At 40.0% G+C, this 12843-nt stretch overlaps 1 protein-coding gene and 1 pseudogene across 1 annotated transcript; both read right to left on the reverse strand.

The window, feature by feature from the left end:
- Nucleotides 1-1628: 1628 nt before the first annotated feature.
- Nucleotides 1629-12357, reverse strand: LOC102781563 (NACHT, LRR and PYD domains-containing protein 3-like). The gene is made up of 8 exons (XM_087852593.1): nt 12228-12357; nt 7384-7678; nt 5105-6884; nt 4820-4993; nt 4223-4396; nt 3823-3996; nt 2877-2923; nt 1629-2251 (listed from the first exon to the last, which is right to left on the reverse strand). Exons 1-8 carry the CDS (start codon nt 12237-12239, stop codon nt 1698-1700), a joined length of 3210 nt encoding a protein of 1069 aa, XP_087708719.1. The 5' UTR covers nt 12240-12357; the 3' UTR covers nt 1629-1697.
- LOC148098532 (uncharacterized) lies at nt 8685-10073 on the reverse strand (annotated as a pseudogene).
- Nucleotides 12358-12843: the final 486 nt, after the last annotated feature.

Consider the following 12843-nt stretch of genomic DNA (forward strand, 5'->3'; position numbering starts at 1 on the left):
GGCTTTTAGAAATCTTTACTGTCTTTGAATCCAGCTGTTAGCTATAGAAATGCACAGCAACTGACCAGTATAACCATAAATTATATCCACACTGGTGAATGCACCATCTGTTTTTCATATGTGTCTTGATCTATTATTATAGGTCATCGATCTGTCCATGTCATTCAGGCAGAGACCATGCTGTGGAGACACTCTATGTAGACCCACAGCATCTTCTCACACAGTATAACACACAAAAATAAAATAGAATAAAAATGAAATAGAATATAAAAACAGTAAAATGTGGCAAAAAAAAGTTTCACATCAGTTTAAATAGATTTTAACAGAATAACCCGAGACGTCAGAATGAAAGTAGACCAGTTAGGATTAGCATCATAGCCATCAAAGCCATCATAAAGAAATATGTGTAAAAGCAGGGAGTCATTACATTTGTATGTTATAATGTACAGTACATTTCCTATGATAAACATGTGTATGGCGTGTTTTTTTGTGCCACTATTCTGAGCGCACATAAAAAAAATTTGAGCGCACGTAAAAAAAATTTGCAGGTGCAAGTGTTGCATTTTGAGGAGAAATTTATTTTGAGCGAAGAAAAGCTCAATTTAAGTGAACAAATGTATTTCAGTGTTTGCTATTATCCATACACACACACAATAGCAGCCTCTCTCGCTCAGTTTTTGTATTTGCGCTTGCTCGCAATGTGTTGCTTGCACTCTCAACATTTCTGCCTGTGCGCATTCAACTCTTTCTGTACACCGTTATATTTGTGCCACAGCTAGTGGGTATACCCACGAGATGCCTGTTACGTAACAGGGATCTCCGAAAACATTAGAGCACTTATGCAAATATGTCTTGATAAATCGAGCAGATATTTGAAGTTTACACAGCACCATTCTCACATGAAAATATCTTAAAAGTTTATTTTGTGACCCAGACAGAGTAATATTTCAAACTCCGCCACTCTGTGTTCCTCCGCCACTGCCTCGTTTGAGTTTTGGACGAAATGGATTCTGGAATATTGCATTTCATCATTTTGAGCTGATTGGAGACCAAAACAGCCAATCAGATTTTTTTGCATCCACATCTGTGATTGGCTGGTTTTGTGGCACAAATATAACGGTGTACAGAAAGAGTTGAACACGCACAGGCAGAAATGTTGAGAGTGCAAGCAACACATTGTAAGCAAGCGCAATTGCAAAAACTGAGCGAGAGAGGCTGCTATTGTGTGTGTGTATGGATAATAGCAAACACTGAAATGCATTTTTTGCACGCAGCAATGAATTCTGTTCACTCAAATTTAGCTTTTCTTCGCTCAAAATAAATTTCTCCTCAAAATGCAACACTTGCACCTGCAAATTTTTTTTCACGTGCGCTCAGAATAGTGGCACAAAAATAACACCATATATGTCTGTCAACTGCTGGCAAGTTTGTATTCACAGCCCCTTCCAATACTGTCATACATGTCATGCATTTATGACCATGGGGGTAAAAAAAAAAAGGAAAAAAAAAGGATTACATTATTTTCAGGTCTTTGGTAGGACATTCATTCATTCACCACCAAACGTCTGGTGACCACCTCTCTGTTATGCAGAATTAGTAGGAGGGTAACTGCTACATGGTCCTTTGGTTTATAGTCTGTGATGTGCAGAGTGAAAAACACCATCAGCAGTAGTTTGCAGTCAGGAGCAGACTCTCTCCTACAACTCACACAGAGATGCAGTGGACTCATATGACCAGAACCCAAACCCAAACCCAAAGGCAGGGTAGACTGGTTCGGTGAATGTGGTGTGGAAGGTGTGCAGGAGGGTCAGTTTGTCCGAGCAGACTCGGTAGAAGGACACAGTACCAGCAGGACAGTCCACATACACTGCTATTCTTTTAGGTAGAGTAGCACCATAGGGAAGATAGACAACATGTTCTCTCTTGTTGTGCCAAAAAGAATATTTCTCTTGAGTGCAGATTAGACTCCAGCACTGGTCATTCCACCCGAGCCTGCAGTCCGCACTGTTCCCTTTCCTGCTGATTCTTTTGTACGTCACTGCTATGACAACTTGCCCTTCCCTCTCCACCTCCCAGTAACAACGACCAGTCAGACCATTTTTACACAGCACCTGCCAGCAGCAGTAGTCAAACCTCTCTGGATGATTTGGATAGGGCTGTTCCTCTTTCACCACAGTCACCTTCTTGTTGTCGTCAGACAGTTTGAGGTTTCTGTGCGCTGTATTTGGATCCAGTTCAAGCCCACAGAAATCTGAAAGAAACAACAGCACAAAGTATTATTCTATCATCCAACCACAGACTCACAAAACAAATATTTTTTGTTTTTTGGAGGTAGAAGTGACCACGTTTGAAGGTGGTTCGATACCCATCTGCTCCAGTCTGTGTGGCAAATAACCTTGGGCAAGATACTAACCCCAAGTTGACCGATCAGAGTAAGAATATGTGTGAATGTTAGATAGGACTTACATAGAAAGAGCATAGAATACGTGGAAAAGATAGGGTAGAAAAGCACTGTTTAAGAACCAGTCCATTTACCATTTACACTGACACAGACATTTGCTATTTGGTGATATGTGACATTACAATTCATCAAAACTGGAGCTCATACTACTTGAACAGTGAGTTAGTAAAACTAACCACACAGCCACCATATTATTTGTCAGATAATTGCATTAAAAATGCTGCAAAAGGCACAAACATAGCCAAAATATCCAGTTTACGGACTCCAATTAGCTGAAATGAATCCTAACAGACTATTGACCATGACTAAACAGTGAAGGAGGCCATGACCCTAATACTGCAAAGCTGGTTTTTGCAGATTAGTTCCTCTTTACATCATAGGAAAATTGAAATTTTAATATATGAATGTTTCTTACACTTCCTCAGACCAGGTTTCAGTCGCTGTTCTCCACAATGGTCCAACCTGAGGGAGGAAAAGTGGAAAAACAATTTATTTTCTCATTTATTTATTTCTACTATCGAGTTTTTAATAATAATTTATTATTTAGGGCCTTATTGTATCTGTTCCGTTTCTTATTATTATTCAGGCAAAACAAATGCCTTTTGAGGGCTTTAACATGCTCAAAAACTCTTGAAATTTTGCACACGTGTCAGGTCTGGTGAAAAATTTTGTATTTTAATGGTTTTACATATGAGCATTGGAAAATGGCTCTGGAGCGCTACCTATGCGTTGTTAAATGCAGTCCTACGAACACACAGTTTAAGCTACATGAATCAAATTTGGCCCACATGTGTATCATGCTGACACGAACAAAAAAGTCAGTGGGACCATTGATGCAAACACAACAGGAAGTCCGCCATTTTGGATTGAAGGTGACATTTTGGCTCCCATTTTGCCTTGGGATTTGATTGTATAAGCTTCATATTTGGTCAGTATCAACTACACACCTGGGCCATGTTAAATTGTGGAGCTTTTGAGTTTTTGGGAAATGGTATGGCCATGGCGGCACGGTGAATTTCGATGATTCGCCATGAAAATCTTACTGCCTCTCATTCTGTCATACATTGTCCAATCTTGACCAAAGTACACACATATGATAAGGCTCCACCCCTGAACATATATCAACAGCCATATTTGACATCAGGGAGAGCGCCACCTAGTGGGAACAGGAAATGTCCTGTTTTATACTTTGATATACTGATTACGTTGTTTATGTTTACTTATCTCCAAAATATAGGGGCAGCATTTGGAGCAAGAGGTCATCACCAATATTGAGTGAAACCTCAGAAGTTTAATTATATGATTAATATTCAAAAGTATTTTAATTAGTAATTAGTAGGCTGCTAATTTTCTGTTCGTACCTGAGTGTTTCCAATTGGCATTGTCTATCCTTCAGGCCAAAAGAAAGGAGAGTCACGCCTTGGTCTCCTGGATGATTGTAGCTCAGGTCCAATTCTCTCAGATGGGAAGGGTTTGAACTCAGAGCTGAGGCCAGAGCAGCACAGCCTTGTTCTGTGACTTGACAGCCTGATAGCCTGAAATTGAGTCAGTTATTTTTTTCTGAACTTAGAAACTTCCTAACAAATTTTGGTAACAGATATTTGAAAATTACACAAATAAGAAAATGAAAAAGATCAATCAAATCAATCAAAGAAATGAAATAAAACCACATGAAAGTTATCCAATTTGATGATAAAAATCATAAAGTAATATGTAATGTCACTTTATCATTTATAAATGAGGAAACTGTGGAGTCCTGACCTAAGAGTTTGAAGTACACAGTGATGACTCTCCAGTCCAGCAGATAAAAGTTGTACTCCTGAATCCTGCAGGTCATTGTTGCTCACATCCAGTTCTTTTAGATTTAAGGACTGTGTGCTGATAACTGTAGAAAGAGTTTCGCAGCTTCTCCATGACAAGTTACAGCCAATCAGCCTGTTTATAAAGAAACCATTAGACATGTTAAAATAACAATGATTTTTAAATTAGCACAAAAAGACAGACAGAATTGATGCAAATCAACATCAACTACAGACTTTTTCCCATAAGGCCAGTTAAGTCTGGATAGTTTTTTTTTTTACCTTAATAAATTCAATTAGCATTTAAAAACCTTCAAATTGTGTTTAGCTTTGTCTGATATAAAAATGTGTTTGATGATCTCAAATATGTAGCGAATACTAAAAAACTAAACTAAAACTAAAACAATAGCCCACAAAACCAAAGAGAAATTAAGACATGTATGCAACACTGTATGTTGCAATCAAGAAGAAATTTGAATAGTAATTAAATTTACCAAGACTAAGAATAAAATATGCCGTGAAACATAGATGAGCATCAGCCAACATTAACATTCCTGACCTGAGAGTTTCCAGTTGACAATGTGGACCCTCCAGTATGGTAGAAAGCATCTTCACTCCTGAATCCTCCAGGTTGTTGTTGCTCAGGTCCAGCTCTCTCAGACAAGAGGACTGGGAGCTGAGCACTGGAGACAGAATGTTTACACTTTTCTCTGACAGGTTACAAGAACTCAACCTGAAAAATTAAACAACAACAGAGAAAACCATTGAAAACATATTTTAAAATCATCATATGAGTATCAATAGTAGCTAACCAATGACTTTTAATAGATATCACAGCACTTACAAAGCTTTGTTGGAGGCTTTAACCACAGGCAGTAGCTTCAGAAGAACCTCCTCTGAAGCTGAATATTTCTTCAGGTCAAAGACATCCAGATTTTCTGATGATAATAAGATGAAGACTAGAGCTGACCACTGAGATGGAAATAGATCATTCGTGTAAAGATTTCCTGAACTCAATGACTTTTGGATGTCCTCCAATAGAGAATGATCATTCACTTCATTCAAACAGTGAAACAAATTGATGCTTTTCTCAGAAGGGAGACCATCATCAAGCCTTTCCTTGATGTACTGGACTGTTTCCTGTGAGCTACTTCCTGTCTTTCTCAGTAGGCCTTGTAAGAGAATCTGATTGGTCTCCAGTGAAAGACCCAGAAGGAAACGGAGGAACAAGTCCAGGTGTCCATTTGGGCTCTGTAAGGCCTTGTCCACAGCCCTCTGGTGGAGATTAGATTTACTTCTTGAAAGTCTAGAAATCCAGGATGATTGTTGGAGTTCGTCCAGCAGATTGAGGCCAGAGCTGAAAAAGGTCATATGGACATACAGAGCAGCCAGAAACTCCTGAACACTCAGGTGGATAAAAGAAAACACTTTGTCCTGGCGCAACACTCTCTCCTCTTTAAATATCTCTGTAAAAAGTCCTGCATATACTGAGGCACTTGTGACACTGATGCCACAGTCTTTCAAGTCTGATTCATAAAAGATCAGGTTGCCTTTCTGTAGCTGCTCAAAAGCCAGTTTTCCCAAAGACAGAATCATCTCCTTGCTTGCTTGATTCCACTGTCGATCAGCATCAGTTCCTCCCTGATGCTTGACCTTCTTCACTTTGTCTTGAGATATCAAAAGGTGGATGTACATCTCAGTCAGGGTCTTGGGCAGCTCATCTTTCTCTTTAGTTTTCAACATATCCTCCAGAACTGTAGCAGTGATGCAGCAGAAGACTGGAATGTGGCACATGATGTTTAAGCTCTGTGAAGTTTTGATATGAGAGATCATTCTGCCAATAAGCTTCTCATCTCTGAATTTCTTTCTGAAGTAGTCTAGTTTTTGAGCATCAGTGAACCCCATAACTTCTGTCACAATGTTTACATACTCAGAAGGGATCTGATTGGCTGCTGCAGGCCGTGTGGTTATCCAAAGGCGAGCAGAGGGAAGCAGATCCCCCCTGATGAGATTTGTCAGCAGCACACTGACTGAGGTGGATTCTGTAGCATCAGTCAGGATCGCAGTTTTGTGGAAGTCCAGAGGAAACCGACACTCATCCAAACCATCAAAGATGAACACAACCTTCAACCCTTCAAAGCTGCAGATTCCTGCTTCTTTGTTTTTAGTAAAAAAATGATTCACAAGTTCCACCAAACTGAACTTTTTGTCTTCCAGTACATTCACCTCTCTGAAAGTGAATAGAAATGTTAAGTGGATGTCCTGGTTGGCTTTGTCTTCAGCCCAGTCCAGAGTGAACTTCTGTGTTGAGACTGTTTTCCCAATGCCAGCCATTCCCTTTGTCAGCACTGTTCTGATTGGTTTGTCTTTAATGGGTGAAGCTTTGAAGATGTCTTCACATCGAAGTCTTGTTTCTGGTCTGTCTGGTTTCCTGTGTGCTTTTTCAATTAGTCTGATCTCATGTTCCTTGTTGACCTCTTGGCTGTTTTCTATTTTGAAGCAGACCTCTGTGTAGGTCTCATTTTGAAGCTTAGATTTACCTCCTTTTTTAAGTTTTTCAGCTGATTCCTGAAACTTTTTCATCAGGTTGGATTTGAGGCTTTTCTGGAACTCAGCAAAACCCTCTAAATAAACAGTGAAATGGTAAGAGTAGATGTGAGTAAATGTCAGTTGTGAAAAATGGGGTACATTTATGTAATTGTGATAGTTGTCAATGGAAAATAAGCAGGATATGGTTAGGATGGCAAGGACAGGTTCTTAGCAAAAACCAGTAATTACCCAAATTTCTGTAGCGGTTTTGTTCATCAACATTAAAATATAACTGTCATGTCCATGAGTGTGGTAAGTACATTTCATATCAAAGCAATTAATAGGTCCTATTCTTTATTATTCTTTTCACCTCGCAAACCCACTATTGCCATTTCTTGCTATCGTCTCAGATCTACCATCTGTGTATTAAGGTAAAGAACAGCATCTGAAGTTATCAAGTCCATCTCTATGCCATGGTTCATAACAAACTAAAAATGTAATAAGATACATTTTCTGTCTGAATTATGGTCATCACAAAGTGCACCTGATACCAGGAATCATTCTCATATGAGTGTTAATCATTCCATGACTTACCTGCTTCAGGTTCTGCATTTGGGTCAATTAAAATCTGCACAAGGTCATTCCTATCTAGCTTCCTCAAAACCTTTTTGGTGACCTCAAGCACGTTTTCACAGTATGTTTGCAGCATCTGATCCACTGTGTCTGGCCTGTCTGCCTTATCTAGTCTGCTCTTTGGGATTATTGGGAAGCGTTCCAGGACGTCAGACTTTTGCAGGTACCACTTGAACTCTTTTAACTCATTGTCTCCCAGATCTTTCAGTGCTCTCAGGAGCAGCTCTTCACGTGTTGAATTTGACATCATGTTTCCCTGCCAAAATCAAAGAACATCGCATGTCTGAAACAGTTCTATAATTGCTGGGGTGATTCACTGCGGCTGTAATTATTCTTTTTTATATTACTACTTTGTTCAAACTAAAGGTAAGTAGCATCAGCACTCCATAAAAATGACAAAATAAAAGTTGACTATAAACTTGTTGTCCCTTTTAAAGGGGACAAGAAAAGGAAACTCTCAGGTGTCACAAGGAAGGACCAGCAGAAATACTTCAGAAACAAATGTGCGATGCCAAACCTGCAGATATCTAAAGAAGGACTGAATGAATGAATCAAGGCATTATTGGCCACATGCAGGTTGCCCTGCAATAGAATAGAACCCTCCCCCCCCCCCCCCCCCCCCAACTTACACACACAACATAGACATCACATGGGAATACAGGTTGGAGATCGGCAGTGTTACAGAAAAACACTGAAAAAGTACACAACAATGGGAAAGTAGAAGAGGAAAAAGAGACCTCTACTCATGGGAGGACAGCATAAGAACAGGAAACCAAAAAAAACTCCTCTGCACAGAGAGCACATAAATGTCCACAGTACAACATTTGAGCACGTGACAAGCCACACAGGGTTGGGTAGGGGGTGAGGAGTAATCCGAAGGAAACACAGCAGTCATCCTGCACAGCCCTACCATTCCAGTGCGGCACACAGACCCCGCCGTCTTCCCCCGCAGGAAACAAGCATCGAAGGCGTTTGGAAAGGGAGGGGGATGAGTGCGTGCTTATCAGTGTAAGTGTATGTGTGTGCGTGTCCAGAGTTCAGTTGAGACAGTGTCCTCCGCCCTATCAGGCTAAGTAAACAATCTGCCAGCCAACCCAGGTGGCCTTGCATGGAATGGGAAGAATAGTCAACACACAGTCGTTATCTGGGAGTTTTTGTTCGGCTCCAGCCTTGGGCCCGCAGCTGGCGCCGAGGTATCCGCATGTTGATGTTGTTGATTTTTCTTTTATGCGAGCAGCTCAGGAGAATTTCAAAGCTGTTCTTTAACACTCCGACACTGGTCTCTCAATCTCCCGTTGGAGAACCACGAGCCTCCCCATGATGGTATCAAACTTCCGTTCCGTGGTGTTGTCATTCTTTTGATTCTGAGACCCCACAACTGCAGTGAGCCGTTCTGCGATGTGATCCAACTTTCGCTCAAGGGTCTCATTTTGAGCAGGCCTCTCCTTGATGTATCCCAATATATGCTCAATGGTGTTATTTTGAATCTTCACGGCAGCTGTAAGCGTCTCCAAGGTGTTAACCATGCTGCATTCGTTGTGAGAAGTTGCGCCTCGTCCCATCGTTTCAATCCCAGCAGGCAGCCTCGGGGGGGTTTGAACAGCCGGTTCCGCTCTCTTAATTCTCCGATAAGCCAGGGCCAAGCCAGCTCCGATCAGCAAGAACCCTGTTATCATGGTAGATATCTTCAGTGTCCTCGATCGACAGTCCCGCCAGGCACATGATCCGCCATTCCTGCCACCCATCCATCGTGTATCTGGCAGGGAAAGTTCCTCCAGGGCACTCGGGCTCTTCCGAGCAGGGAAGATAACGGAGAGGAGAGGAGAAAAAGTGTGTCCGCCTCCTCCGAGAGCCAACATTTAATCTGTTATTAGACTGAGTCTAATAACAGATTAAATGTTGTGTTGAGGCTGTCATTTTTAGCGTCTACATATATGTTAAAATCACCCAAAATAATTATGTGAGGTGAGCACTAAATAAGATAAAAAGTCTGAGCATTTTTGTGGGGCTTAATAAATTTGGCCAGATTTCTAGAAATGAGAGCTGCTCCATCCAAAGTGGAATGGATGCAGTCTCTCCTAACAAAACCAGGTTTCCTCCAGAAAGTTTCCCAATTATCTATAAATGCCACCGCACCAATTCAATATTGATTTTAGTGACCTCGGATTGACGTAACCGGTGTCATTACTGCCGATGTGAATTATAATTTTACTAAATTTACGCCTACCCTTAGCCACCAGTTTTAAATTTCTCTCAGTTTCCCACAGGCAGTACTGTGTTTTGCATTGTATATATATCACAAACGTCTGGATCTTGATCTTAATCCAAAAGTAATTATTTCCTTCTTTTTTTCTGCTTTTATTTACTGTAAAACAGTTGAAAAATCAACAAAAAAATATAATTTCCATTAAAGAGCTTGCTTGCACATACTGCTGGATTAACCATTAAAGAAATATAAATGATTTAGTAATTACCTGTACTGATCATTTAGAGCAGATGTGGCACAAACCTTATACTGGGTGGTGGTCTAATAAATTTGTTAAGCAGAGTACATACAAACAGGTTTTTATAGAATACGTTGCATTATTGAATTATTGCCAGTTAAACAAAGTGTCACATTTGCTGGCCTTCCTGTAAAAGTCACAGTCCATTGCTGCAATAAACAGATGTATTCAGGGATTGTGATATCCATGAGCTAAATGAGAATTACCAGTCAATCAGAATCAACACTCTAGAAATATCCAAATGTTTGAAACTGTCCCTGTTTCACAGTGTTTGATGTCATGACTGTGGGGTGGCTGTAGCTCAGGTGGTAGAGCAGGTCATCTACTGATCGGAAGGTTGGTGGTTCGATCCCTGGCTTCCCCAGTCTGCATGCCAAATATCCTTGGGCAAGATACTAACCCCAAATTGCTCTCCGATGCATCCGTCGGAGTATGAATGTGTGTGTGAATGTTACTTAGAAAAATGTGCTGGTGTGAATGGGTTAATGTACAAGTTGTGTACAGCGCTTTGAGTGCTCAGAAAGAGTAGAAAAGCGCTATATAAGAACCAGTCCATTTACCATCCATGTCATTATGTATGCAAATCCATCACATCACATAAATGTCAGTGTCTATTGTCATTCAGTCTTGCACCCTTAAATTCTCACCTCTATTCTGACATACAGCATTAAGCTTACAAATGGATCCTGTTTGACAGGTTGTGATTCTGAAGAATTCAGAGCATCAACCTAACAGGTCAAACTGCATAACATCTTCCCATGAAACAAAATGAAAGATGAAAAGCAAAAACAAAAACAAAAGCACATTCCATTATTCAATCAGTGCCAAAACCTAAACCGTCTTACACAATAGCTTTATTTCCTCACTGTTGCACTGAAGAGGGGACTGCTTATGGCGTTATTTTTGTAAATGGATTCTGGGATATTGCATTTTGTCATTTCGAGCTGATTGGAGACCAAAACAGCCAATGAGATTTTTTTTGCATCCAAGTCTGTGATTGGCTGGTTTTGTGGCACAATTATAACGGTGTACAGAAAGAGTTGAACGTGCACGGGCAGAAATGTTGAGAGCGCAAGCAACACATTGCGAACAAGCGCAAGTGCAAAAACTGAGCGACAGGGGCAACACATTGCGAGCAAGCGCAAATACAAAAACTGAGTGAGAGGGGCTGCTATTGTGTGTGTGTATGGATAATAGCAAACACTGAAATACATTTTTTGCACGCAGCAATGAATTTTGTTCACTCAAATTTAGCTTTTCTTCGCTCAAAATAAATTTCTCCTCAAAATGCAACACTTGCACCTGCAAACTTTTTTTACGTGCGCTCAAATGTTTTTCACGTGCGCTCAGAATAGTGGCACAAAAATAACACCATAATTGCTTGGACCTGGTGCATACAAGCTCCTAGATCACATTTACCAAAGACCTAGTTTTACTTTGGCTGGTTTACAGTGATTATTATTATTGATTATCCATTATTTCTTCACTTTCTAATGTTATTAATAAACAGGAAGAGTCTACTAAATCTGAATAGTTTAAAATGTGAAAACAGTTACCATTAGTAGGCGGACATTTAAAAAAAACTCCCCCAAATCACAAAGCTGATCAACCAACCAACCATCCAACCCAATTATTTTCTGTGCATTATGATTTATGTGAAATGACCAATAAACTCTGTGTAACATTCTGATTATTTAAAATATAGAAAATGTTTCAGAGAAACTAAGATTAAATTAAATTAACATTTTTTTTAATCAAATGACATATCTCATGTGTGATGCTGATTGTCAGTACATGTGATGAAATTTTAAATCTCATTATTACAGACTTCACACAATTTTTAATCCCAGCAGTTTGTTTCGTTTTCTGTATCACCTGAAAACATTTTAGTGTTCAGTCTTTAACACGTTCACACACACACTCTCTCTCTCTGATGGAAGATTTCAAGTTCAGTATCTCACCCACAAACACTCAGACACTCGTGTGGGCCTCAGTAAGGTTTCAGTAACCTTTTCTTATCTTAGTCAGTTTGTGCTCTGTGTAACTTGAAATATATTCTGTTTGTATAAAAGAATAAGTCCTAACCACAGTTTTATTTTCTGTGTTTCAGTAGAAATAAATACATTTTTGTTTCACAGGCTTCAGGTTCAAGTTTCTGTGAGAGTTACACAAAAATCTGAAGCTTTTTCTCATTGCATTTCAAAGTAATTTCATTATATTTAATGGTTTAATGAGCTGGTATTAAGATTTACCACAAAGACCAAATTCACACACACACACACAGAGGAGAGCCGTCCCTACCTTTCTGCTCATTGTCACCTGTAGAGGAAAAAACAGCGACTTCACTTCTCAGCTTGTGATTGTGTCTGATGTTCGTTCATCGCTGTCAACTCTTTGAAACAAACAAAGCAACAACAACAATGAAAGCTATTACATAAATCACCACAGATCTCAGTGGAAACAAGGTGACTTATATGAGGCGGGGCATGTGCAGAGGGTGGAGATTGTTCCTCCTGTGAGTCTTGTCAAAGTGAGTCTCAGCTGAAACACAGAAATCATTCAGACACTTTAAATTTAGCATTTCACGCTGCCGCCCCATGTGCTGGGTTATTAAGGTGTTCAGGCCAATTAAATGACTCATTTTCATTGCTGTAATAGTTTTCTCTGTAGTATCAGACCATCAGCCTACCTGTGTTTAACATGCAGGTGAGGTCAGCTCCAAATCATGTGTGGCTTTGGATCAGGGCAGGCTGTAACCTGTTTAGGAATGATTTTCCTCCTGCAGTCTGAGGAGAAACTGACAGAGGTGTTTTTCAGTGGCATTTGTCCAAGCTTGAGTGTTCAGACCTCACACCTGATAGACTTACTCTGAGACACTGTTCACACACTGTGTTGTGGCTATAGTTATTTCAATGGT

Source organism: Neolamprologus brichardi, chromosome 15 (genome assembly GCF_056152115.1).
Source record: "Neolamprologus brichardi isolate AB-2024 chromosome 15, ASM5615211v1, whole genome shotgun sequence".
Taxonomy (NCBI): domain Eukaryota; kingdom Metazoa; phylum Chordata; class Actinopteri; order Cichliformes; family Cichlidae; genus Neolamprologus; species Neolamprologus brichardi.

Bases quoted from the DNA above. Each gene is read 5' to 3' on its own strand.
- LOC102781563 (XM_087852593.1), bottom strand. The intron at 4,994-5,104 runs GTAAGTGCTGTG...TTAATTTTTCAG, and splicing joins AAAGCCTCCAACAAAGCTTT to GTTGAGTTCTTGTAACCTGT. The intron at 2,252-2,876 runs GTAAGAAACATT...TGTTTCTTTCAG, and splicing joins GAAACCTGGTCTGAGGAAGT to ATTTCTGTGGGCTTGAACTG.